This window comes from Lipotes vexillifer, unplaced genomic scaffold (assembly GCF_000442215.2).
Source record: "Lipotes vexillifer unplaced genomic scaffold, Lipotes_vexillifer_v1.1 scaffold1041, whole genome shotgun sequence".
In the NCBI taxonomy this organism is placed as follows: domain Eukaryota; kingdom Metazoa; phylum Chordata; class Mammalia; order Artiodactyla; family Lipotidae; genus Lipotes; species Lipotes vexillifer.
The window spans coordinates 2,232,357-2,258,713 of NW_006775616.1; the positions used below are offsets into that span (position 1 = coordinate 2,232,357).

The 26,357-nt window shown below is 39.0% G+C and overlaps 1 protein-coding gene across 1 annotated transcript in view; it reads left to right on the top strand.

Moving 5' to 3' along the window:
- The window catches only part of CNTN4 (contactin 4), a 331,989-nt gene that overhangs the window by 70,922 nt on the left and 234,710 nt on the right, over positions 1 to 26,357 (top strand). The window contains exon 3 of the mRNA XM_007450035.1: positions 14,400 to 14,495. Coding sequence (XP_007450097.1) covers positions 14,400 to 14,495 — 96 coding nt within the window. The remainder of the gene's footprint in view (positions 1 to 14,399; positions 14,496 to 26,357) is intronic.

A 26,357-nucleotide genomic window follows, 5' to 3' on the forward strand; every position in this document is an offset into this window, starting at 1 on the left:
TGCACCTCCGTTTTTCTTTTTCAAGATTGCTTTGGCTATTCAGGGTCTTTTGTGTTTTTATACAAATTGTGCAATTTTTTGCTCTAGTTCTGTGAAAAATGCCATTGGTAGTTTGATAGGGATTGCATTGAATCTGTAGATTGCTTTGGGTAGTACAGTCATTTTCACAGTGTTGATTCTTCCAATCCAAGAACGTGGTATATCTCTCCATCAGTTTGTATCATCTTTAATTTCTTGCATCAGTGTCTTACAGTTTTCTGCATACAGGTCTTTTGTCTCCCTAAGTAGGTTTATTCCTAGGTATTATATTCTTTTCGTTGCAATGGTAAATGGATGTAGGTAGGTTTATTCCTAGATATTTTATTCTTTTTGTTGCAGTGGTAAATGGGAGTGTTTCCTTAACTTCTCTATCAGATTTTTCATCATTAGTGTACAGGAATGCAAGAGATTTCTGTGCATTAATTAGACAGAGTTCTTTTTGCAGTCTTTTTAGTGCCTTTTTTTTTTTTGCATTTTTATGGTCTTTGTTGGTAATTTTGCTGTTTAAAATAGCCCAAAGTATAGTACTTTAGTACTGACTAGTGTTCCCTAGCTAGAGAAGGTCGTGCTGTACCTTACAGAGAAAATACGTGTGTTAGGTAAGCTTTATTCAGGCATAAGTTACAGTGCTGTTGGCATTGAGTTAATGTTAGTGAATCAACATTATATATTTAAAAGGTGTATTTAAGTATAAACACACATAATACAAGGTTATGTGTTGAACGGTGGATGAAAATGTTATGAGCAGAGACTCACAGAAACCTAACCCTGTAATTCCCTTCAGAACAACAGTACAGTATTCACTAAATAAGTGTTTGCAGCAATTTTATAGGACATAATTCCATCAGTGCTGAGAACTGCCTGTTGATACCTGATAGTGTTGTGCTGTGATTGAGTACAAGAACTTAAATGAGAATAACAAAACTTTAATCTTTTTAGAAAACAAAATAGCAAAGAATATCCTTATGACTTTGGGATAAGGAAGAGATTCTTAGGTAAGAAACTAAGAATGTTAGCCTTAAAGCAAAGATTGATACACTCAGAAGACTTCCATTCATCAAAAAATACTAGAAAGAGAGTGAGGAAGAAAGTCATGTACCAGGAGAAGATAATTGTAAAAATATAACTGACAAACAGAAGGTCCCAAATATGTAAAGAACATCAATGAATCAGTAAGAATAAATACAAGTCCACTAGATGACTAGGTAAAAGACATGAACTGGCATTTTAAGAATGAAATAATGTGGGTGGCCCATAAATATGAAAAAAAAACAAACAGCTTTATTAGTAACTGAAGAAATGCAAATTAGTAATCATGGATTGCCATTTATATACCAGATTGACAAAAATTCAAAATAAAGAAAAACATCAGGTTATCTGGAATCAGACAAGCCTGGGTTAGAATGCTGGCATTATTATTTACTATCAGTGTGAACCTGAACAAATGATTTCACTTTCTTAGCCTCCGTTTCCTCATAGATAAAAGGGAATAAATAGTACCTATTTCATGATATTGTTGAGAAGATTAAATGAGTTAATACCTGAAAAGTGCTTAAAATAGTACCTGTTACGTAGTAAGCACTCAATAAATCTTAGCTGTCATTACTATTATTGTTACTGCAACCCAGAGCCACCTCTGAATTAGTACCAAACTTCCAACTGAGCAAGAAGGATGTGAGCATTGCCTCATCACTTAAGTCCCAGGATGCCTCAGCAGTGATCTGTAATACCTTCACTAGATCACCCAACTACACACACGCACACTCTTTAGGGACATTTAAAAATGGGTCTGTCACTTGCTGTGCTGTGTAGCATCCTTATACACAGACGTAGGCTTCGTCTGCAACATTTAAAGAAGTCTGTGGAAATCCAAGTGCCACAGTGAGGTTGTAAATTTTCTGTAGAGTGTCTTGTGATAGTGGGGATTGTGCTGAAATATTCTCAAAACTCTAGCCTTAAGGTTGTGAGGCAGAGATATACCCAGAGATGTTGAGCTGGAAAATGAACTCAGGAGTGATGTTGTGAAGATGGAAAGATGGCACGTCAGTGCTCTGAAGATACGGCTAGAGCTGCATATGAGCTTGTCTCCTGTGAAAACCAGTAGTCTCAATGGTTGACAGAGTCTAGGTTTGACGGGTTTGAGCAACTGACCTGGACATACTTGATGCTACAGTTCTCATAAGAATCCAGTCACACCTTGAGTAGGAGTGAGGCAGTGCCCTGTGCTGTCTGTACACTTTGATCTGTAGGAAAGTGGGGAGAATGAGCAGGGCTGAGATAGAGATGGAGAGGAAACAGGTCCTGAGTACTGACTTAAATTAAAACCCAGATCCAAGATCCATGTACTTGGGTCCATCATCTGTGCAGCTGAAATGCTGACTGGATATATCACCCCAGCAAAAATACTTGTTATCAACTCCCATAGCGCTTTCTCTCTACAGCTCTACAGCATTGACTGCTTCCTTTGTACCTTGCAGTAGAGTTCTTTATGTGCCTATCTAATCGAAATTGGAAACCTCTTGAGGTCAGGCATCCTGTTCAACTCACCATAATATTCTCCACAGCATCCACCACACGTGGTACCATAAATTATATTGATGGAGAGAAGGAAAGAAGGGAGGGGGGCAAGGGAGGGAGTTCATATTGAAGAAAGGATGCTGCTATGGACTGAATGCTTGTGTCTCCCCCAAAATTCATATGTTGAAATTCTAACTGTCACCCCCTGGCAAAGTGCTTTTATAAAGAGGTGGAGCCTTTGGGAGGTAGTTAGGTCATGAGGGTGGAGCCCTCTTGAATGGGTCAGTTCTCTTATGAGAAGAGACACGAAGAGTTTCCTCTCTCTTCGCTTTCTACCATGTGAGGATACAGTGAGAAGACGGCCATCTGCAAACCTATAAGCAATTCCTCACTAGACACCAGGTCTGCCAGCACCTTCATCTTGGACTTCTCAGTCTTAAGAACTGTGAGAAATAACTGTCTGTTGTATAAGACACCCCATCTATGGCATATTTGTTAAAGGAGCCCGAACAGGCTAAGACAGACAGTAAGATCTTCCCACCTCTGAAATTCTCTAGCTTTGTAGGATTTTGGAGGCAGAAAACAGTAACTGTATCTAAAGCAGAGCATAAGTTATCACAATACTGGTTTGGTAATTGTCTTCCCTTAGGAAATCAGTGTATATTTTAGTATGCCTGCTCAGTTGTTTCTCCCACTTCCTCAGTTACCAAGAAGTTAGCACTCTGAAACTTTTAGATGGAAGATGAAAATACTTATTTATTAGTTTCCTCAGGTGTTACCTGAACTAAGGAGACTTCAACTTCAGTTATAAATAAGAAAGTACAAAACTAAATCAGGACGACTGTGTTGCTTGACACTACTTTTTGCCCTTCTCTGCAGCCTCTGTGGGGGCCAGGAGCTGAGTTGGCAGAGGGAGAGTGATTTATTTCTCCACATTTGGAAGTGGGATGGAAAGTAGCAAGATCCTACTTTTATATTATCTTCCTCTTTTATAGTTTTTATGCCAGTTCCCAATCCTGTTTCCCTAACTTATTTTTTATAGCACTTATCACCCTCAAAGATGCTATGCATGATTTATTTATTTTGTTTATGGTCCTTTCACCCACTTAACCTTCTTTAAGGGGAGAGATCTGTTTTGTTTTATTTTTCAATGATGTAACCCCAGTGCCTAAAACAGTGGCTGGCATATGATAGATGCTCATTGGAGGCCTATTGTAGGTATTGAATGAATCTGTATTGGTTCTCAGGGTGTATTTAAAAGCAAGGTGCTTGAGTGATGACATTTCCAAAAACTGGCAGTTTTACCACAGTGCAGCCTTATCTCTGATTTCTCTCTGTGAAGGGAACGGTGAAACAGCCCCCATAGCAAAGTCTAAATAGATGATGAATAAACACATGGCTTGCATGTATATTTGATGATGGTTTTATTTTCAAAACTGTAATTAAATGAGATAAAAATATATGGTTGGAGTTGCCGAAGCAACTTAAATTCAACATAAATAACAGCTGCTCTTCATCTGGGAATTTCATCCATATACAGCATTTTTTCTGCCTTAAAAAATTTTAACCAGTATACAGCTAATTCAGCATCCAGTGTCCCAAGAAATGTTTTATACTCAGAGAAGGGGAAGGAAAAGAGAAAAGAAATAGCCCTCTATGAGCCAGTGGTTAAACAAACCTGTTAACTTCCAAAAGCTTTGATTTCCCCCAAATAGCTGTATGGCAGAACATGTCCAATTTCTTAGGAGCAATGAATTTAAGCATGACTAGCATTTTTCGTTATGAGTCATCAATCCCTATTTTATTAGTTCAGAAATCCACAACTGAGTACATAGTGAGGAGTCTTCTACTTGCTTTTAAAGCAAAACTTCTGCAGAGCATTGGTGTCAGGAAATAGTAGTAAAGTTTGCCTCTCCCTTTAAAGTTAACCATCAGAGTAATTTCCTCCCAAGCTGCTTGGGGAAAATGCCTACTTTTGTGGATAGAATTAAGAGCCAGTTTAACTATACAAACATCTACCTAATTTTATTTATGGTCAAGGAGTGAGAAATTGCCCCTCTTCCTTCAGAGATTGTATCCACTGCCATTAAGTGTTAGGCAAATTCAGTAGCCATCTCATTACTCAGGCTTGTACCCCTGAAAGCTTAACAAAAGAAAAGAAATGGACTGAAAAAGTCAGATATGAAGCAATTTCCCTTCACTTTAAAGCAAGGTTTTTCATGACCAATCGTTTGGCTGGTAGAGTTGTGGTCTCTGGGTTTTTATCATGATCTGTGGCCCATATATCTCCATCCAGTAATACATCCCCAAAGTTTTTCCTGTAGATTAGCAGCTTTACAATGTCCTCTTGATGCAGTGCCTTTTCAGCATTTCTTCAGAGAATATTTACTCAAATGTTGCTTGAATATATCTGACTTGCCCACTAGGGTTGCCCGTTTCTTAGGAAGACTTGGGCAATGAATTACAACTTTCTAATTTTCAGAGGGGAGAAAAAAAAGCCTATGAAATAAAAGTTCAAAATGAAGATTCACATTTCTTTCCATCAAAACTGTAATGATCATAAGTCTATCAAGTTGTACAACTCTCACACTAGGTGAAGAACAGATAATTATAGGATATTTCCCCGACTAGCTGATAACAGCCCTGATTACAAAGAGCAACAAGCCTGTGCAATTTGCATGATGTCCTTTGATGTTTTCCTCATCTCAGGTGTTCCCTGGGGCAGGTGTCAGTGGGTGAGAGAGTGTTTCTTTTGCCAAGCAATGCATTTGTCTCATATGCTGCTTGCATTCCAATCTTAGTGTGCCTCTAAGCTTTCATTTTAAATTTCATTTTAAGGCATCGTAGGTGGTTCGGTGCAGTTGATTAAAGACCTTTTCTTAAAGTTATCTTTTAGAGCATCCCTGGTCATTGAGCACACAAAGGTCCATCGTAGCCAAGATGCTGGAAGACAGTGTGTCATATGGACAAATATTACAAGAAGGTTCACCCTACTCCAGCCAGTCTCCTGACCACCACCTCAGTGTGTGAAGCAGGAAAGGGAATAGTGCTCAGCAAATAGTAACTAAGCACATCATATGTGTTAGACATGTTTTGGGCACTGTGCTATATATAGCCTGATAAAGACTGAGAAGATTCCTGCCTCTATTGAGCCTTCATTTTGGGGTGGGGCGGCGGGGAAGGAACAGTAAACCAAATATCATATAAATGAACAAAGTAATCGCAGATGTTGGTGATGATCGCTATGAAAGACATAATAAAGAGGTGGTGTGATAGAGAGTAACCGGCGCTGCGTGGTGGGCTACTTCAGGTTAAAAACTCAGTGAAGGCTGTTCTGAGGAGGTGACATTTAAATTGAATCCCGAAGAATGAGCATGATAAGCTAAAAGATGGGTAAAGAGCATTCCAAGCAAAGAGAACAGCAAGTTCAAAGGTCCTGAAACAGGCTTAGCCTTAAGGTGTTTGAAGAACAGAAAGCAAAACATGGTTGTTACAGTATAAATAAGTAAGGGGGAACCTAACAGGCGATGAGACTGGGGACCTGGGCAAGGATCAGATCCCTAAGGGCTATTGTAGAGCTCAGCAAAGAGTCCGTATTTTGTTCTAAAATTTTCTAGGCCAAATGGTTTTCTGAAACTTTTGTTTCTCTTTGTGTTGTATAAGTATGGAACCAAAGATAGAGAATGCAGATGCCTAACCATTAACACTCCTGTGTCAGGATGATATGCAAAAGGAGATGTGCTCCTGTAGAGAAAAATGCTGGTAATAATAGCTTGTGTTTTAGGGCACCTGTCTCCAAAGGAGAACAACAGTATTTATGATGCCAGATTGTACTAATCACAGTAACCTCATGAGTCTGGTAGGGGCGCACTTTTATGGAACATGCAGGGGAACTCAAACATCTGAAACTGGGTTGTTCTTTGGCTTCTTAAATAACATGAAGGTCTAGGTAAAATAGAGTATGTCAAAACAATGAGGAAAGAAAAAATCTGAAATCAGGAATAAAAATAGCTATCAGGAAAGTCGTACATTTACAGGGAAAAGGGCAGCAAAGCAGCCTTTATTTTCTTGTAAAGTCAAGAAAATAATAGCAGAGGGGTAAAAAATTATGAGTCTCAAATAGTCAACCAGAATATCAACATGTGTTGTTTCATTCCTTGTATCTAATTCAGTATAGAATAGAGGCTAAATACATGGACTTGTGGGTCAAAGAAGAGCTGGGGTCTAATCCACACTCTTCCTTATTACTAGGACTGTGATCTTGGATATGGATTTTTTTAAATTTCTATAAAGTGGAATCAGTAATAATACTTACATCATAGAGTTGTTGTGAGGATGTAATGAATGAATGCATGGAAAGTGAGAAATTGTGTTCTTTACATAAGTTAGTTGAAACTGGCCTTACATTTCTCCCAAAGAGTTAATATTTACAAAAATGATGAAATTTCCAAATCAGCCCACAGAAGCCTCCTTAACAGGTAGCATTCATTATGCTCTTTTCAGGTCTTGCCTAGGTTTTGTTACTGGAAAGAAAAAGTGATGGAGAAATGTGGTGCCGGAAGAGAAAGAGGAGAGTAACCTCTTGCTAAATGCACAAGTGCTGACCCCAGACCAATTTGTCTTTGGCAATCTGCACACACCTTCCTCACCCTATATGTATTTTTTCTTTTTCCTTTTCAGCTCTTCTACAAGAAAATAAGGTAAAGAATTTTGAGTGAGAAACTAGTATTGTGTGTAGATAGTTTTGTTGGTACATAACTCTTTCAGTAAGAAACACCTGTGAAGAAAATCAAATTTAAGAGTCTTTTTAAGTCATTATTCCTTTCTTGAGCTTCCTCAGCCCTACGTTGCCTTCCTTATTACTCCATAGATTACATTTTCTTTGTTTCTTTTTTGGTTAATCAAAACTCACATTCAGAGAATCCATACTGCTCTTATTTATTTGAGAGGAAACAATCTCTTTAAATTAATGAATTCTTCACTGTAAGTGACTCATAGCCAGGTAATGCATTTGCAGCCATATGTGGGTTGAAAATGGCATTTCTGTAATTCCAGAGTAATCCCTAAATTATAGACTTTCATCTGATATGACTAAATAGGTTGAGGAAAAATTCAGACAGAGGGAAGACATTGTGAGGGTCAGAATCAGCACCTGGGAGAGCTCCCATGAGTTCTTCCTTTTTCACTTTGGAACAAGTGCTCTAAGGATTTTCATAGGGATGTCGATAGCAGTAGCATGAGGCTATGAAAGAAGAAGGTCATAAACAATTTCTATAACTGAGTCACTTGTAAAGTGTGTGCACATTTATTTAGGAATACTGATAAGGTCCTTTGTTATCTATACAAAGATCTCCAGGAAAGAGATTGGCTTTTCAAAGTCAAACCGCTACCTAGAATCAGATTTTGATCCCTTACTTTAAACTGCCAACAAATTGGGATATTTAATGTCAGATCTTGAGCATATCCGTAGGTTTTTGATTGTTTCGTTTTACTTAGTTGTTGGAGAGAGAAAATGGCTGACACCAATACTTGGAGGAAAAGAGGAACTCAAAAATTATTTGCTGAAGGTTGGCTAAACAAATGGAAAAATTAATGACATAGGAAAAGCAAGATACTGACAAACATATAATGTATATATATATTTTTTTCCAGTTCCATTTATATTCATTCTATTTTCATCTGGTATACAGTGTAAACTCCTCAAATTTTAAGTGCAACGAGTAAATTTATATAATCAGTAAATAATATGTTTCGTCTTTTATTTCTCTGTTAAAATAACAATATTTTGTATCCTTTATAAAGATACACAAACATCAGTTTTTACTGTTTTATGAAAACGATATTTCCCACCTTAACATTAAAAAGTAATACCTGCTCAGAATATACCATCATAGGAATTTCTTAAGGAAAATTATCTGAATTCAGTATATGGGAGTGTTTCTTAATTTTAAGTCACCTGAAGAGCACACTTCATGCACTGCAAAGGTTAAGGTATCTGGCTTACTTTAGCACCAGTCTAGACTTGAAAACACAGTTAAGACCAGCAAAAGAAGAGGGGTTTTAAGTCTTAGCAGCTTATTTTGCCACAGTGGGATTGACCTGACTACTCTACTGTTACTTTACCTGGTGGAAGTTTGGAATCACTAGCTTTGCCCCAGTGAGTCACTTTCTGTAGACTTTCCTGTGGTGCTCAGAAATGATCATGATAGTGCTAGCATCTACAGACTACTGACTTTGGGCCAGTCATTGTGTTAAGTGCTTTATATTCATGATCTTAATCTCTAAAGAGCCGTATGAGATAGGAATTATTTTTCTGCTGTTAGAAATGAAGAAACTGAAGTTCAAGGAGAGTACTCACCCACATCGTACAGCTAAAGAGTGAGAGTACCGAGTTTGTGCTCAGGTCCTTCTGACTTCAGAGACAGCGTGCTAAACCATTAAGTAATTCTTCCTCTTGCTGTATACAGTCTCACAGGAAAAGCCCGTCAGCCATGCCAGTCTCCCTAATGGTTTCTTCCTTCTTGTGTGGAAAGAATGTCAAAAATGTGACTTTGCAACTCATAAGGTTTTTGTAAAGTTAGACTTATTATCATTCTGAGTCCCTAGAGTCCAAGAAGCCATGCAAATCCACATATGTACACACTCAAGGAGCAAATGGCAGAGTCAAGACATAATTTTAGATATGCTGCATGATAACTGTTTTTTAAAGTTATGCCCCCCAAATATCTCTTTTTAAAATAAATAGTGCAGTCATCATTATGGATATATTCATAACAAATATATCACTTGACCATTTTTCCAAGCTGATATTGATTTTTTAATTGATTGCTTCTTTCAAAATTGAAGGAAGCAGTAACAAAGGCAACTGTCACTGACAATTTCTTGTTCTAAAGTCACCCTGTGAGAATTAATAGAATCCAGGTCTACCCAAGTCAGGAAGAAAGTGAATAGGTATTTTTTTAACTTGTAGTAAATAATACATGCGTTAAAAATATGTGCATTACTTGCATGGTTTACTGTATCATCTTTCCTCTCTCCTCTTCTCCTGCCCCTCTGTGGATTCTTGACAAAGCATGATATATGTTACTATGTCATTAACCTTTCCTGGCCATTTTAAAGCTGAATTTCTTATGCTCTTCTGCTCTGGCTCCACCCTGTGGATGGCTTTAACTCTTCCTGTTCATAAGTGTGATGGGCAGTCCCTTAATGATGGCCAAAAAAGTTACCCTTTCTTATTTACTGTTATTACTTCTCAAAAAATATCTTGGACCCTCGATTTTGTTTTCTTTCAACCCATCCAGGTATTTTTTATAGACTACCTCATCCCCAGCTCTAAACATTTAATAACTTTCCAGACAGTAAATATCTGGAGATTTTTCCCCCTCACTCTCTGATTTACTCTGTGGGCTGAATTCCAAATGTTTTCATATATTAAGGCTTTTATTATTTATCTCATGTTGCAGCTTTAAGACCTTTGTACACTTTTACTCCTCAAGGAATTTAGCTGCTAAAGCACTTCCTCTAAGCTCTCAATGAGCTACACATTCCAAGTACTATAATAGTGTATTTTTTAAAACCTCATGTAAAAATAAAGTGCTAATATTATATTCTACAGAAGAACAAAGGACAGTTGTTTTCACAGAAAAACATGATAGGAAAACACATCTGCCACAAAACTGTGCATTTTTTAGCCCATGATTTCTGGAAAAATTTATATAAAATGCTGGTAATTGAAGTCAACACCAAAATGTATGGTCACTCATTTTTTTTTTTTTTTTTGTGGCGGTACACGGGCCTCTCACTGCTGCGGCCTCTCCCTCTGCGGAGCACAGGCTCCGGACGCGCAGGCCCAGCGGCCACGGCTCACGGGCCCAGCCGCTCCGCGCCATGTGGGATCCTCCCGAAGCGGGGCACGAACCCGCGTCCCCTGCATCGGCAGGCGGACTCCCAACCACCGTGCCACCAGGGAAGCCCCATGGTCACTCATTTTTTAAAAAAGTCTACAAGTCCCTTTTCAATGAACCATATACAGAGCTGCAAAAAATGTTTTGGGAAACTACAGTACATGGATATTAATTCCTTGTCATAAGAGTACATCATTTATTCAGGTACCTTTAGTAACTATCATTTATCCAACTACCTTTAGTAACTAGCTGCACGGAGCTAAAGGGAATACTACCCAAGTGTCATGGTTCAGCTACCTCCCTAACAATGCAACAATCCTGCTTTTTAATACGGTGGTTTCTGATTGTTTCCTCCTTGTTCCACTCCATCCTTTGCACCTGATGTTTAAAATCTCCCCATCAAATGATCACCCACAAGGAAAAGCAAAGGAATAGAAAATTTGGAATCAAATGTACCGACTCATCGCACTGTGCATTGAAATGTGGACTTTCTTACATATTCACTGAAGAGCATAAAATTCATTCAAACAAACTTTTTTTTTTTTTTGGTCCCTAGGATGTGAAGTAACTAGTTTGAATGCCCTTTTTCACTGGCTTCACTAAGTCAGTGGGGAAATGATAGATTCTGGTACTTGATAGTGGTGGGTTTAGAGAGAGGCAGATGAGTTTGTATTCTTCTGGCCACTTTCTCAGTGTGTGAAGAAGGTTCTGAAATTCAGTTACATCACCTGAAAATTGGGAATTAAAACTATAATGGAATTAAATGAGATCTGTGTGAAAATTTGTTAGCACATGGTATGAACTCAATACATTTTGCAAGTAGATCCAATTATTGCTATGAGTGCTACGGTCATGATGACATAACATTATCTATAACGTATTCTAACTTAGAATGCCTCTTGCTACTGATCACTACCTAGTACCAAGTCTTTGGAGATAAATTGACCCTAAATAAGATAATATATATGAGAATATTTCTGGGAAAGGCCTGGCCGTGTCCAAGTTTCAAAAAAATACCCATTCACACACGCATAGTTCTTTAATTTGGAAAATTATCATGCTGCTAGCAATTAGGATCTGAATGGCTAATTACACCTGAAAAGACCAATAACGGACATGCAATCTTTTCTTAAACGTGTGCATAAATATGGTGGCCTTTGACTAGCCTCTTCACCTCTCTCTAGAGTGCATTTGCTATTCAAAACCCTTTCTTAAATGGAATAATAGGGGTATGATTTGCCACTGGATTACATTATTCCTCAGTGAACAGAGCAAACATATAGTAAGCACCAAACTTGTAGCAGGAAAGGCTTTGTGCTTTTTAAATATTACCTCCTTTAATCTTTTCCCATCATTCTTTTTTCAAAATAAATTACATTTAATTACATCTCGTGTTATTTATGAGAAAATTAAACCTTGCATAATACATGGCAGAGATGATTTTCAAACTCAGATCTGCCCAAATGCAATATTTCCATTCACTATGTAGATAGGGTTTACCATCTGGAATCTGTTTCACTTAACTGCTAAGAATCTTATCGAAATATTATCTCAAATACCAGATTAATGCAATTTTCTAAATGTCCAAATCCTGTGGAACTGCATGGACTCATAAACTATAGGGAAATAAACAGGAATGCAGTTTTTAAAACTCAATAAGGACAAGTTAAAAAAATCATTGCATATATTTCTCATTTTCTTTCCCATTTCCTAATGCTCTTTCTCTAGTCAGAATCAAGGTGGATTTTGCCTGGATAAGACTTGATCTCAATTACCTATCGGTTCTTAATTTTTCATGCAACTCTGGAGATTGGATGAGATGTCTGTGCCAAAACTTAGATGACTTATTTTAAGAACCTGTATGCAGAAGCGACAATTTAGAATGATTCAGTATCATTTTTAGGGATAATGGTTTACAGTATTAATGCCATAATGAAGTTTTTAAAATCTCTAGTTTAATCATTTTCAAAGGCTTCTCAAACCATTTCCTTAAAGAGAAGAAAAAATCATGTCCTAGCCTCACCTGGTACTCATGGAATAAAAGGAATTTTATTACATCAGAAATGTAATAAAAGGAATTTTATTACATCAAAACTTAAATTGTAGTCATGTTTTGTTTTGCACTAAGTACGTGCGGGTCCTCAAGGTGTCGCTCTGCACACCTCTACTTCAGCAGTCTTTGGATTCCCATGATTGGGTGTTACCTGTCAGTCCTGCCCACCAAACTCTTGAGTCCCTACAGGGCAGAAGCTTTCTTTTCATAATGTCTGTATCCCGAGCTGGCAGCCAAATTTGTATATGTTTAATTGATAAAAGCAATAATATATGAGCTTCGAATTTGCCTAATTCTAGAAGAAGCTGGTAATGAAGACATGTATGTGTATAGATTATTTCTTTAACATCTTTATTGGAGTATAATTGCTTTACAATGGTGTGTTAGTTTCTGCTTTATAATAAAGTGAATCAGCTATACATATACATATATCCCCATATCTCCTCCCTCTTGCATCTCCCTCCCACCCTCCCTATCCCACCCCTCTAGGTGGTCACAAAGCACCGAGCTTATACACACTACCAAATGTAAAATAAACAGCTAGTGGGAAGCAGCCGCATAGCACAGGGAGATCAGCTCGGTGTATAAATTATTTTTAACCCTGTGAACACTCCCTGAAACTAAGCCTGAGTGTGGAAACATTCCATTTTGTAACTGCAGCAATGCTGTCCAGGTTTATTTCCTAGTTCCATTACTCCCTGATGTTGTACCCTTTAACAAATGTTATAGTGCCACTCTTTTCTAGTCTATAAAATGAGGATATTAATGGTACTTAACTCATGTAATTGTTGTTAGGATCACTTGAAATAATCACCATAAAATACTTACCAAAATGGCCAAAATGGAGGAAATAGTCAATAAATGTTACTGAACTCTGATGTGCACAGCTACAGGGCTTGCAACCCTATAGAACATACTTGGCTTAGAATAATCCTCAAATCTAGTAACAGGTTATTACATCAAATGTTTCAGACAACAAAAAATGAAATGGCACTTAAAACAATCATTGCTGAGAGGATTTGCAATTGGAAGGATGAAAGAAAAATCTTTTTGAACAATAATATGTCTGTCACTTTATTAGATATATTTCTTATACTAACTCATTGTTAGTGGCAACTGTGTATTTACTGACTCCAGCTGTGATCTTTGGGCTTGTAACGTCTTATCTTTCTAACCAGATTTGACCTCCTTGAGAAAGGGGAACTTTCTTCCAAACAGAACCTTGGACAGTACCTTATAAGTATTTAAAAATACACAGGAACTTTATAAAACAATTGTGTATGTATGTCTGTTTACACATTGTATGTAACGTGTGTGTGTGTGTGTAGACAGAGATAGTCATATTCTAGGTACATATAGAGTAACAAACATAATTGCATATAATGGAACGGTTTGTGAAGTAAACAGTTGAGTATCAAAAAACACGAATTTACATCCTGATAATGATATTTAATTACAGATAGAGTTGGGGAGGTCACTTACTCCATCCAGACATGTGCTACCCAATAAAACTTTCTGCACTGATGTAAATGTTCTCTCTCTCTCTGCTGTCCAGTATGGAAACCAGTAGCTACCAGTGTGCCTCTTGAGCACTTAAGATGCAGCTCGTGTGACTAAGGAACTGAATTCATACATTTTATTTGATTTTAACTGTTTTTAACTTAAATAGGCACATGTGGCAAGTGGCTACCTTACAGTATAGATATAGAGTCATGGAGGATGAGACAATGTCATGCAAGAAGAGGGTAAAGTTGAATTTCCCTGATCTGGGTGCTGTAAAGGCTATTTTTCAGCAGAAGACTATCCTCTTTTGAAGTAATATTAGTCTTCCATAATGTCTTAGGACTTTACATTTGAAACTCCTCTTCCTTTATTTCTCCCAACAGATCTTGAAAACTTTAAAACAAGAACGAGAAGCACCGTGTCTGTCCGCCAAGGTCAGGGGATGGTACTGCTGTGCGGCCCACCAGCCCATGCTGGAGGTAACTCTGCACTGAAATGTGCACATGTCACTGGCTGCTATTTTTCTTGCTGATTGTTCACCCTCTTGGCATCAGAAAGGGGGACAGTGTCATTTGTAGAGATTCCCAAAGTCCCTCTGTGTCGAGGAAGCATCGTCAGTGCCTCCCATAATTAGGATAGGAAAATATCAGATTGTACAAATGTTCCATCCCCCTGCTGTCTACCTGGCTCAAGGGGAAAGATACCTGAGTCAATCAAAATCAGAATCCTGTTGCTTGGTGAAGCCACGTAGGTAAAACTGCCAGCACTTCTTCCAACTTGGTCGTATTAAAAGATGGCCTTGCTTCACTTCATCTCATTGTTGGTCTGGGAAGGGATCAGACCCAGAACCAAAGTCCCTTGACCACAGAGTCCAAGATGACTTTGTAAGGACTCCTAATGACTAGATCAGTTAGGAATGCATTTGATTGCAAGTCCCTGAAAACCCAGCTAACACTGGCTTCAGTGGACTTGGGTTTGTGTTGTTCTCACACACAAGACTTCCAAAGGTATGTGGTATAAAGCTGGCACCACTTTTGGGGGACATCTTCCAGGACCCAAGTCCTTTCTTTGATCCTTCTCTGAAGTCCTAAACATGGGGCATGGCTAAGGCACCAAATGTGCAGTGCAGAAAGGTAGAAATGGGAAGAGGGCAGGGCAAATGTCAGAAGTCTCTTCATTTCGAGTTGCTTTTGTATTATGGAAGGTTTGCTTTGCCCAAGGACTTTTATGTACATTTCATTGATCACTCCAGTGGCAAAAGAGAGAAAAATCAAGTATTTTCTACAGATACATGATGGCCCTAAAAAATCATAATTTTGATAATAAGGGAGAATGCGGAGAGAAGATGAGTAGGCAGGTTGCAGTGTCTGCAGAAAGGACTAATGATGACTGGAAGGTGACTCTGACTGCACATACAGAGTTCAGGAGTCTGGAGGTTTAATAGTTAGTGATATTTATTAGGATTTCACTACAGTTTGTGCTGACAAGACTGATAAACTCCATTTGTGGTCACTCTGGCTAAAATTTAGTTTGATACCTGCTCTCCTTGTTATTACCTTAATTTTCCATTTGGCTTTACATGTGATGGAAAAAGAAGATATTTAAAACTGAGAATTTGAAAACACCATTTTATTTTTGTCCGGTCTTCAGAAGTTTTAACTTTTCCTTCTCACCTAATGCCCCAGCTAACGTTTTTAGCAGGAAATAACAATTAGTAAAACAGCTACATGGCTTGCATTTCAAGCATGGTGAATAGATAAGCAGGTGGAAGAGGCAGGCATCCCTCCAAGTCTGGATGGAGGGTATGGAATTGTTAGGGTTTCTGGTGTTTGAGACTGGCAGAGAATCCAGGTTAGATTTCAGGAGTTTGTCTTCTGAGAAATGGGTTTATTCTCTAGGACTGAATTTTCTTGCCAAGTTAGTATCAGAAACATTTAATTGTGAGTCCAGGACATGAATTCTGGTCCTGGCTCTATTTCAAATCATTATTTGATATTGGGCTACTATGTTCACGTTCTCTATCTCTACTTATCTCTAAACGAAGAGATTAAAAGAAATCTCTCAGATCCCTTTTAGTTCTATCATTACATAATAATTGCTCAATAAGAACTAAACATATTTATAAACTATATGTGCATTATTGAAGTCCTGTCCTTTATATGAGGAGAGCAATTAACTGGACATCTATTTAGGTTAAATGATGTTCACTCACATTAACAGTTCTCTTCTTATTATGAAATTTGATCAAATAAGAAAGGAAGATTTTGCTAATTTCTTCTGCAGGCTACCTTCACCTCATTCATCTTTCATAACATGGCAGGAACTCTGAAAATTAATCTTATATCATATTGAGAAAAAAATACCCCACTAATCCCTGGTACAATGGTATCTTTGGGAAACGCAAAACACAAGAAGCACTGTTGTGCTGCTCCACAATGAATGAACCTGAATACTTTCCCCTTCCCACACAGAAATATATTAAAAATTTCTGTAGACATCTACTGAAATTTGCTTGTCTCCGCTGGCAGCAGTCAGCAGCTCTGAATTCCAGTTCCTTGAGTTGTGCTGACATTCCTGACAGTCTTGATGGTGAAAGACAAGGAAATAAATATTCTCATTATGGGCTCTATTAGAAACTGTGAGCTCAGTAATACTGTAGGCAAGGCAGGCAAGGCAAGGGAATGTGAGAGAAAACAAGGTGGGTATTGAAGGTTATAAGAGAGCATCACAGACATCCATCAGTTTGGGGCAGTGGAGTCAATGATTATCTGATGAAATCTCCCCAGTTACTCAAAACCCTCCAATGCAAACTGTCCAGCAGTGATTCTCTCATTGCTTCTCCAGGCTGTGATCACCTTAAAGCTGGCAGCATCGCCAAGAGCCGCTGGACATACTGAGCGTTTTAAACCCAGCATATGGTATCCCAGTTTCTATTGTAACAGGTCATGAAGAGGAAAGGAAATGAGTCAGCCTTTTATTGTATCAGTGGGATACTGGGTAATGGCATGAAATCCATTGTAAGGGATGCTGCATGTCCCATTTCAAAAGCTGTGCAGTATCAGACCTTCTTAGGATAACATAGAAATGAGCAGCAATTAATCTACTTTGGAAAGCATTTCCATCAGCATGTATTTGCAGTGCTCTACCAATCACCATGCAGAGCGTCTTTGTCATTTCTTGATTAATAGGTACAAATTCAGATGTGATGTCGCCGCATAGATTGTACTATTAAATCTTTAACACAGACACCAAAAAATAGAAATCACTATGGATGATGGGGCTCTGGTTGTCTATGATGCTTCTTTAGATTAGAAACAGAGTATTTTGAGATCTAGAATTTTCACCGTGCTTTCCATCAACTCCAGGGTCATTTGGCAGAAGGAATTCGTGATCTTCAGCCACTCATTAAATAGGAACAGAAGTGAGGTACTTTGAGATTCTTCCTCCTAGCTTACTAAAACTGACAGCTCATTCACCAGTGAAATCCCCATGAACTGCTCACCGAGGGATGTTTTTGTTTCCACCTTCCTTTTATATGTCACCCAGATCCTTGCTGCTCAAAATGTGGTCCTTGTACCTGAAGTGTCTACCTCACCTGGAAGATTGTTAAAAAGGCAGAGTGTTGGGTGCCACACAGGGCCTACTGTATCAGAATTCAAATTTTAACGGGATCTCCAAGTGATTCACGTGCACATGAAAGTTTGAAAAGCCCTGAGCTTCACCTATGCTCCCCACACACTCCGCACCTCTGGCTAGAGGTGTGCAGGAAGCGGAAGCATCACCAGGGCAGCATGTTAGAGCCACAGGTGCCTGGCCTTTGCCCACGGATATTCTGATTCCATAAACCCAGGGCAGGGTCCCCAAAACTGTTGTTCCAGTTGACTGGAACAGATTGAGGCAGCACCAGATTGAAGACCCACCCACTTTGATCACCTCCTACAAAACCAGCCCAGGTTCACCCTGCTGAGGTGGAGTACTTTGATTTCCACATCAAACCCAAGCAGAAGTGTTAAACACTTTTTATGTCCAATTCATATTTAAAAGAATTTAAAATAAAATATAATCACTTCAGGCTTTCCTATATTTTTGTCATTGTTGTTAAGAGAGGGGAACAACTAAGAAAAGACTGGCTTTTTCTCAGGTATTCACATGAAAAAGTAGCATTTTACATTTGGACAGCTCTTACTGCGTCGTTGTTAGAGAAAGTATGCCTTCCTACAGTATAAAAAAAGAAAGCCACATGATCCTGATTCTGAGATTATTTTTGTTGTTATGAGTTATAGAGAAACTAGCTATAATTGTCGTCGTTGGATGCTTTTACGCTGAACACATCCCCGTCGAACTTAGATCCCATTCGCACGGCACCAGACTCAGGGACCTTATAACAGCATCTGTAGAGTTCCTTATGGTGTTTATAATCTTTAGCTTACCTTATATTATCTTTGGATCCTTACAATAATCCTATAAGAAATAAGGACACGTGTTTCATAGATAAGAAAGTGAAAGCAAAGAGATTAAGTGAGGTCACACGTTAATCAATGGCAGATCTAGGAGTTACCTTTGCGTAGAATGTGCCCCGTTTTTTTTTTATAGTCAGGAGATAACCGTACAGCTACTTTTTTGTACTCTGTATGCATTAGTTCTTTGGGTGCCATCCCATATCAATTCAATCTGAATTTTTTTTGAGATTGGTTCCTTTGACATCATTCATAATTTTGAAAGCACTCCAGGTGGTTCAAATATGTAGCCAGGGTGGAAAACTTGTGTTTCTGCCCTACAAAATCAAGTAGGTCTTGTTCCAGCAAAACCTTTCGATTTGCAAACATCTCCAGGGGCCCAGAAATTTGATTTAATCTAGACGTATCATGAATATTATAGTCTTAAAAAAATCAATCACGCCCTCCCACAGCATGGTTATTTCAGCTGGATATTTTGTCTTTGCTGTAGGACAGAGGTAAAAGCATGGAACTAGGACACCCACATTCTAATCCTCGTGCTGCTGTTAACTTACTTGAGCCAATTATATAACTTCTCTGAGCCCTATTCTTTTTCTATCTCCCCACACGTACTCAGCTTCCGGCATCAAGATGTCACCTTCAGAATCCGGCTCACCAGTTTCTTAATTAGTCCAAACTATGCTGACAGGTCACTGGGCCACAAGTAATCTTGCGGTGCTAAAATGAGCATCCTTTATGCCCAGAATAATCTTCAAGACATCTACATGCTAGTCAAGAATGTATAATGAATAAGGCAGGAGTGCCTAATTCCCCTCTGCATGCCTTATTCCCATGCCTTCCCCAAACTGCCTACCAATTTTATATAACTTTAGATTTTCAGGGGCATCCATATTAGCTCCAAATACCAGCCCATTCCACTGCAGTCCAGACAGTTTAGCTCTTTGCCTTCATGTTTCACCCAAAGGTACATGCAGATTCCATTTTAATCCAGCTCCAAACCTCAAACCATAACACACTATCTTTTGGATTCTGAGTATTGCAACCTCCAGGTAGTCTAGTTACCAGGCCCCCCCTACCATATCAGATGCCTTTGGATAGTGACATCTTCCTGGCTAGGTTCTAATTTTCTCACTCTGTTGATTAGACAGCTGACCGCCTTCCTCAGGAAGCAGTCCCTCCACTTCCAACTTATTCCTCAACTTTCTCTCACCGAGGTTTCAGGCTCTCCTTCTCTGTATCTTGGTTCCCAGCATAACTCTCAAATCCTCACACAGCATTATGCCAGCCAAATGGAATTGATCTTTGTCCTTTAAATCTCCCCAGTGTGTTGTAAGTTTATTAAAGACATAATAAATGTGGCACCAGTTTGCAAAATTCAAACATCCAAACATTCCTTATTTTATTAATTAGGCCTGGTTTGATTTTTTCATTTGCCTAAGCCTGGAATTAAAATTAAATCAGAAAATCGCTTGTCTTTGAAGACATATTATGATTTTTGATTTACATTCATTTAACAAATTTTAAGTAGGCAAATATTTTTCAGATATATCTTCCAAGAGATTCATCTGGAATATGCATCTATTATTAACATAAACTCATCGTGCTCTGGCATTGTGGCTTTATTAAAATGCTGATTTAGCCATTCTCCTAACAGTTGAAAATTGCTCTTAAAGACTCAGCATGACAATTGAGATGAACTCTGCGAATCATCTTCTCAGAGGCCAAACCCCATGTAATTCTTTATGTTTACATGTTACATTAGTGTGCACAGTATGTGCCTGGGCTCCATTCATTTCCTTAGAAGAAGCAAAGCATTAAGTGGGCCTCAGAGGAGCTAAGGGCTTTAAAATATTGCGGAGTTTTTTTTAAGGGACTAGGGAACATGATCGTCAGCTTATTTTCTATGGCAATTTTTAAAAAGCAAAATTTGAAATTTTTAGATGGTTATAAGATTAACAGTCCCTCAATTGTCATGAAAAGCTATAAGAAGAGTCCCTTTCTAAGTGTGGTACCAATCTCCTTTTCTGGTTATAGTGGGGACATGGTTGAACGTGCACATCAGGGTGAAGGGCCGGCATTGCACTTGAGTCATCTCGTTCTGTGTGTGTGTGTGTGTGTGTGTGTGTGTGTGTGTGTGTGTGTGTGTGGGGAGAGAGGGGAGGTGGAGTGAGGGAAGGTGCCCATGCCCAAAAATAGACTCAGTTTTTAAGACACTTAAATAACAAGTGATAAATTATGTTCTTAGGATCTTGAGTCCTTAATGTTTGGTCACCACTGAAATAACTGCCCTTTGATGCCCATTTCATGTCACCTGAGAAGTGACTTACCTGAGAAACGCCCTATCTCCTGCAAATAAATTTTAGAACCACAGGTGTTCAGTAAGTTAAGAGTGACCTTGTTGGAGATCAGTGATTGAGAAGAGGTTTTCCGGATGTGGGATCCCGGGAAATAATGTTTAAAATGCTGGTTGGAGCAGCACTGAAATAATACTACTGTTCTAGTCTTCAAGAACATTACGGATCAAACTCCGGTAAACCAACTTGTATGATATTATTTCTATGGAAAATGCATTCTGAGTTCCACTTCTAAGCCCAATACATTATATATTCATTTGAAAACACATCTATTGAAATTCAGTGAGGAGAGGTTAATATTTAGTTAGTGATAGGTTCATCAACACCATAGTACTAGGTTTTTTTTTTTTAATCTTGTTTTAAATATTCTTAAAGCAATCCTGTTTGATGCTCCTTGACTCTACCATGTTCCTTTGAGAAATACAAACCTGGATTCTTTTATCTGAAAGTTATTGAGTCAGTTCCTCCCTTTTTTCTTTTCCCACTTTGCCAACCAGCGGAGGTTATAGCACACGAGTGATTTAATCAGCGTAGAGTAATGGGAAACAGTTTGGAAGATGATGCTTTTCTCCATTCGTTAAACCTCCCTTTTTTCACCAACTGAGAAAAAAAAAGCCACATTGATCAGGGACTACTTGTTAGAAAATTGTCTAACCTAAATGGCCTGGTGGAGTGTTTCATGTTTGGGAGGAGAGGCCACTAAGATTTTTTGTCCTTACCACGCCAGATACAGGCTCCATTTCTCTCAGCCATGAGATGACGTAGCGCAAAGAAGGAATCAACAAGGGAAGCAAAAGGGAGAAATCAGGCTCCACATTTCTAGAAGAATGGTGAGCTTCTCCATCACTAGATGTGACAAGAAGAACTGAGATGAATATTTCGGATGTCAGTTATCTCCAGCATTAGTTAAGCATGTTCTGTGATGCTACCAACATACTTCTTGCCTTTGAATTTTCCTGTCAGCTCTTTAAAACAATCTGAAGGTTTCATGACGTTACTTTTGAGTGCCTAGATGTCAACAACTATGTACTTATGAGTAGAAGAAATGAGTTTGTATAGACAGCAAGCAGTCCCTGGTCATAGAATAATTCTGAGCCCCCAGTTTCTTAACCTGTATAGAGAATTGCTGGTCTCTTTGCAAAGAAAAGTTCCCCAGGAGTGGTAGTTGTATACTTTCTACCTTCATTCTGCTTTCAGTTCTAGTAAGAGAGATGTTTAAGCTGTTTTTGCATCTATAGCAAGTCCCAGGCTGTAGCCTGGGAAATAGACTTAGACTTAGCTAAGTCTAAGAAATAGACTTAGCTACTTAATAGCAGTTAATTAAATTTCTTAGTGTTCAGTAGCCTAAAGAGGATCATTTAGTTTAGAAAAAAAAAATTAGCAGAAATACATTGCAAGAATTTTCTTGTATCTCTTCTTTTTTCCTTCTTTGCTTTTATGCAGATGTTTCCATGTTCTTTATTTGGCTGAAACCACGGATTTTAGTAAATTAATGATGGCCCTAATTACCCAGCTTCTCTGCTGAGAGTTACTCTGTACTTAATTTAATAATAGGCACTATATTTGTAGATTTAAATTCAAGTTGAGAAGGTCTCTATTTTCTTTTCAAACATTAAAAAAAAAAAAATCAAAGTGATTATCTCGAGGTTTGATCCTTAGAACTGGAGGACCACTGATCCATCAGAGTGAGGGTCAGACACATTAGCAACAAAAGGAAATCGTATTTGGAAAGTGAGATTTGATCCATAAAAGCAAAATGATCTACAAACTGTGGTCATTCAACAAAGCTCAGCTGCATGCAGAGTTCCCTTTTGGAGTTGTCCTGTCCCAGAAAGCCATGAGGGGTGATGCTATGTGGAAACCCAGGTGCTAGTTGGGAGGTGAAGAGTCTGGAGATGTGAAAAACACATTACATACCCAGTTAAGAGTGCTACCAGGGATGTACCAGCCAGAGCAGAACACATGATCAACAGTGATCTTTCAACAACATGAACCTGGCTGAGCGTTTCATAAATAATCCAGTGGACAATCACTGCAGGATATATGGGAAGCATTCTTGTTTTAATGCCCACTGGAAATATGAATCTCATCTTTTCAGGTGAAAAAGAAATGAGCAGCCCTTTGGATATATTTTCAGCAACAAATCGGTGTTTTGTCAGGTCAGTACATCATGATGTTACATTGAATTAAGCAGGATAATGGTGCAGTACATAGAATGAGGAAATGCTGGTTGAGTCCTGGAAATTTGGAAATAGACTCAGGTTGGGAGATCAGAAATTGAAGTCTCAAAAGTGGAATATTCACCACTCTCAGGGATCTTGATCCTCTGAGTGTAATGGCACAAATAAGTTGGCGGGCTTCCCTGGTGGTGCAGTGGTTAAGAATCCACCTGCCAATACAGTGGACACAGGTTCAAGCCCTGGTCTGGGACGATCCCACATGCCGCGGAGCGGCTAAGCCCGTGCACTACAACTACTTAGCCTGCGCTCTAGAGCCCATGAGCCACAACTGCTGAGCCCGCGTGCCACAACTACTGAAGCCCACACACCTAGAGCCCATGCTCCGCAACAAGAGAAGCCACCGCAATGTGTGAAGCCCATGCACTGCAACGAAGAGTAGCCCACGCTCGCCGCAACTAAAGAAAGGCCGTGTGCAGCAATGAAAATAAAGGCAGCCAAAAATAAATAAATAAAATAAATAATTTTTTTAAAAAATCTTAAAAAAAAAGTTGGCCATTTTTCTGATATATTTTTTAACTCATTCAGTTTAGTTTTCAGACATTTAAGAAGAAAATACCTGGAGTTGGTCAAATCAAAGACCAGACAACACTATGCATTTGGACAAGTGAAGTTCACTTTTATAGGCAAAGGAATAGACGGTGGCATTTTTGTCTAAAGGTAGGATTATAGCTGCCGATTTAAAAGGAAATGACTTAATGAAGTCGCTTGTTCATTGAGGACAAACAGTACGGATGAAAAACTCATTTACGCATCATGCTTACCTGAGTTAACTGTATTCGCTAACGATTTTGGCATTTGAGACATATAGAATAAACGCAAATTTTCACATGAGGTAGTCATCCTTTCACAGAGAGATCAACTCTGCCTACATTATGAACTAAAAGAAATGTCATATCTTTAGTGCAGAGGCTGGTTGGGAGAATGTTCATGATATTTTAGGTGGGTCCTGGCTGCTGATGAGACAGTGGGCAGCCATACCATATTGAGCCAAGAAAGCTCCTCCCATTTCTAACTGCTGCACACCCTGTTTTTCTCACGTCTGCTAGTCACAGGTGAACACAGTATCACCATCCTCACCATCAAAATTAACCCCTGGGAAGCAGCTGTGTTATAACGACACTCCGCAGTCATTCATAGATCCATATGGCGGGCACAGCTGGAAAGATAGTTGCAGTTGCTAATGTAGCATCTCAGAAATATCCAAAGAACCTCTACTTTGTGAAGTAATTTGGAATTTGTACACTTTCTTTTTCCCTCAAACCATCACATACAATAGGAAACACCTGGGAAATGCCAAAATACTTCAGTTTTATAAGTGTTTGAAGCCCCAGTTCTTATCATTTCATGCAAACTCAGGTTTGCCTTTTGAGAAGATAAATGGGATTTTCAGAATAAATTGTAGCTGATTTAAGTATCATGTGTTTCTTCCCTTTATGGTTCCCACTTATTGCAAAATGAGGCCGGTATGACACACCTCTGAAATCAACACCTAACTATAACAAAGACATCCCTACACCTTCTCTATAAGTGTTGCTGCCTTTTGAATTTGTTCAGTATATTGCAAGCCAGCATTCCTTCTCAATGTGCAGTTGCAGGTTACTTCAGTGAAACTGTTGTGATGAATGAGAGTTATGATTGGGTCTCAGTGGAGTATGTAAATCAGGATATTGAGGTTGAGGAGAATAGATTATTTTTTTAAAGTGAAAGCATCGAACTTTGGCAGAACCTCTCAAATGTCAGGGGTTTAGTAGACATGGCAGATATAGGAGTGAACAAAAACAGAGTGGTTTCTCTTACCATGGGACCTACAGGTCTGCTGGGGAGTAAGAGGGTAATCAGAAAGTCACCCTGGGGCGTGTGCTTTTGAATGTGAGGTGGGAGAAGAATAGGGTTCAATGATCTGATCATGTAGAATAGAAGGACATGATGTAGGCTGGGAGAAGGCTTCTCTGAAGTAGTAGCTCTGGAGCTTAGATTTTGAAGGATGAAAGATGGAATAGTATTACAGATGGAACAGTGCATAAGTCTGGGAGGTTGCCTGCCAGGAGAGAAAGGCAGTGTGGTGGAACCTCCAGAGCAGCAGGGAGAGTAGGATAAGTCTCAGGTTGGGATACAGGCAGAAACTAGGGTCAGGTGTGGTGGTAATCATTTGGGTGTTTTTCCAGAAAGAAGTTAGGAATTGCTAAAGATTTTTTTAAGTAGCATCGTGAGATAGGTTATAAGCTCGAGTGAAAGGCAGTTTTAAAATGGGTTCTTGGAAGCCAAGGCTGATTTATTATTACCCAGCTTTCTATGAAAAACAAAGAAAGAAGCAATGTTCTAATCAGACTAGAAACAGAGGGTAACCATCAAAAATTTACTTGAAAAATTACCTGTAATTGTAGCACAGGTCAAGTTGAGAAGTGACCATCTGACAGTCTTACTCCGTTCAGGCTACTACAGAATACCACAGACTAGGTGGCTTATATACAGCAGACGTTTATTTCCGCAGTTCTGGAGGCTGGAAGTCTGAGATCAGGGTGCCAGTGTGATCAGGTCAGGGCTCTCTTCTTGGTTTATTACAAGCACATTTTCGGGCTTCCCTGGTGGCACGGTGGTTGAGAGTCCGCCTGCCGATGCAGGGGACACGGGTTCGTGCCCCGGTCCGGGAAGATCCCACATGCCGCGGAGCGGCTGGGCCCGTGAGCCGTGGCTGCTGAGCCTGCGCATCCGGAGCCTGTGCTCTGCAGCGGGAGAGGCCGCAACAGTGAGAGGCCTGCGTACAGCAAAAAGAAAAAAAAAAATACAAGCACGTTTTCACTGTGTCCTCACATGGTGCAAGTAACATGGCATCTCTGTGGGATCTCTTTTACAGGAGCACTAATCTCATTCAGGAGGGTGCTCCCCCATGACCTAATTACCTCCCAAACGCCCCACCTACTAATACCATCACCTTTATGGTTTAGGATTTCAAATTATGAATTCAGGGGAGGGCACGAACATTCAGGCTAGAGTAAAGACTAATAACTAAAGAACTAAATTGACAGCACGGGGAGATAGAGAGGATATCTTTAAAAGCTTTCAGCAGTAGCCGCAATAGCCACTTTGTATCTCTCTATGAAATACACATTAAATCTGGACACCTATTTTAAAAATTAGGTGTTCGCTTGTTATAAAGGAAACATTTTTCTAAGGAATCCAGAGGAAATGTTCTCCCATACTTACCAACACACACATACATGCCGTACACCATCTTTCCCCGCCAAAAAATTACTAGGAAATTAACAATTCTAGCTAATACTTTATAGGGA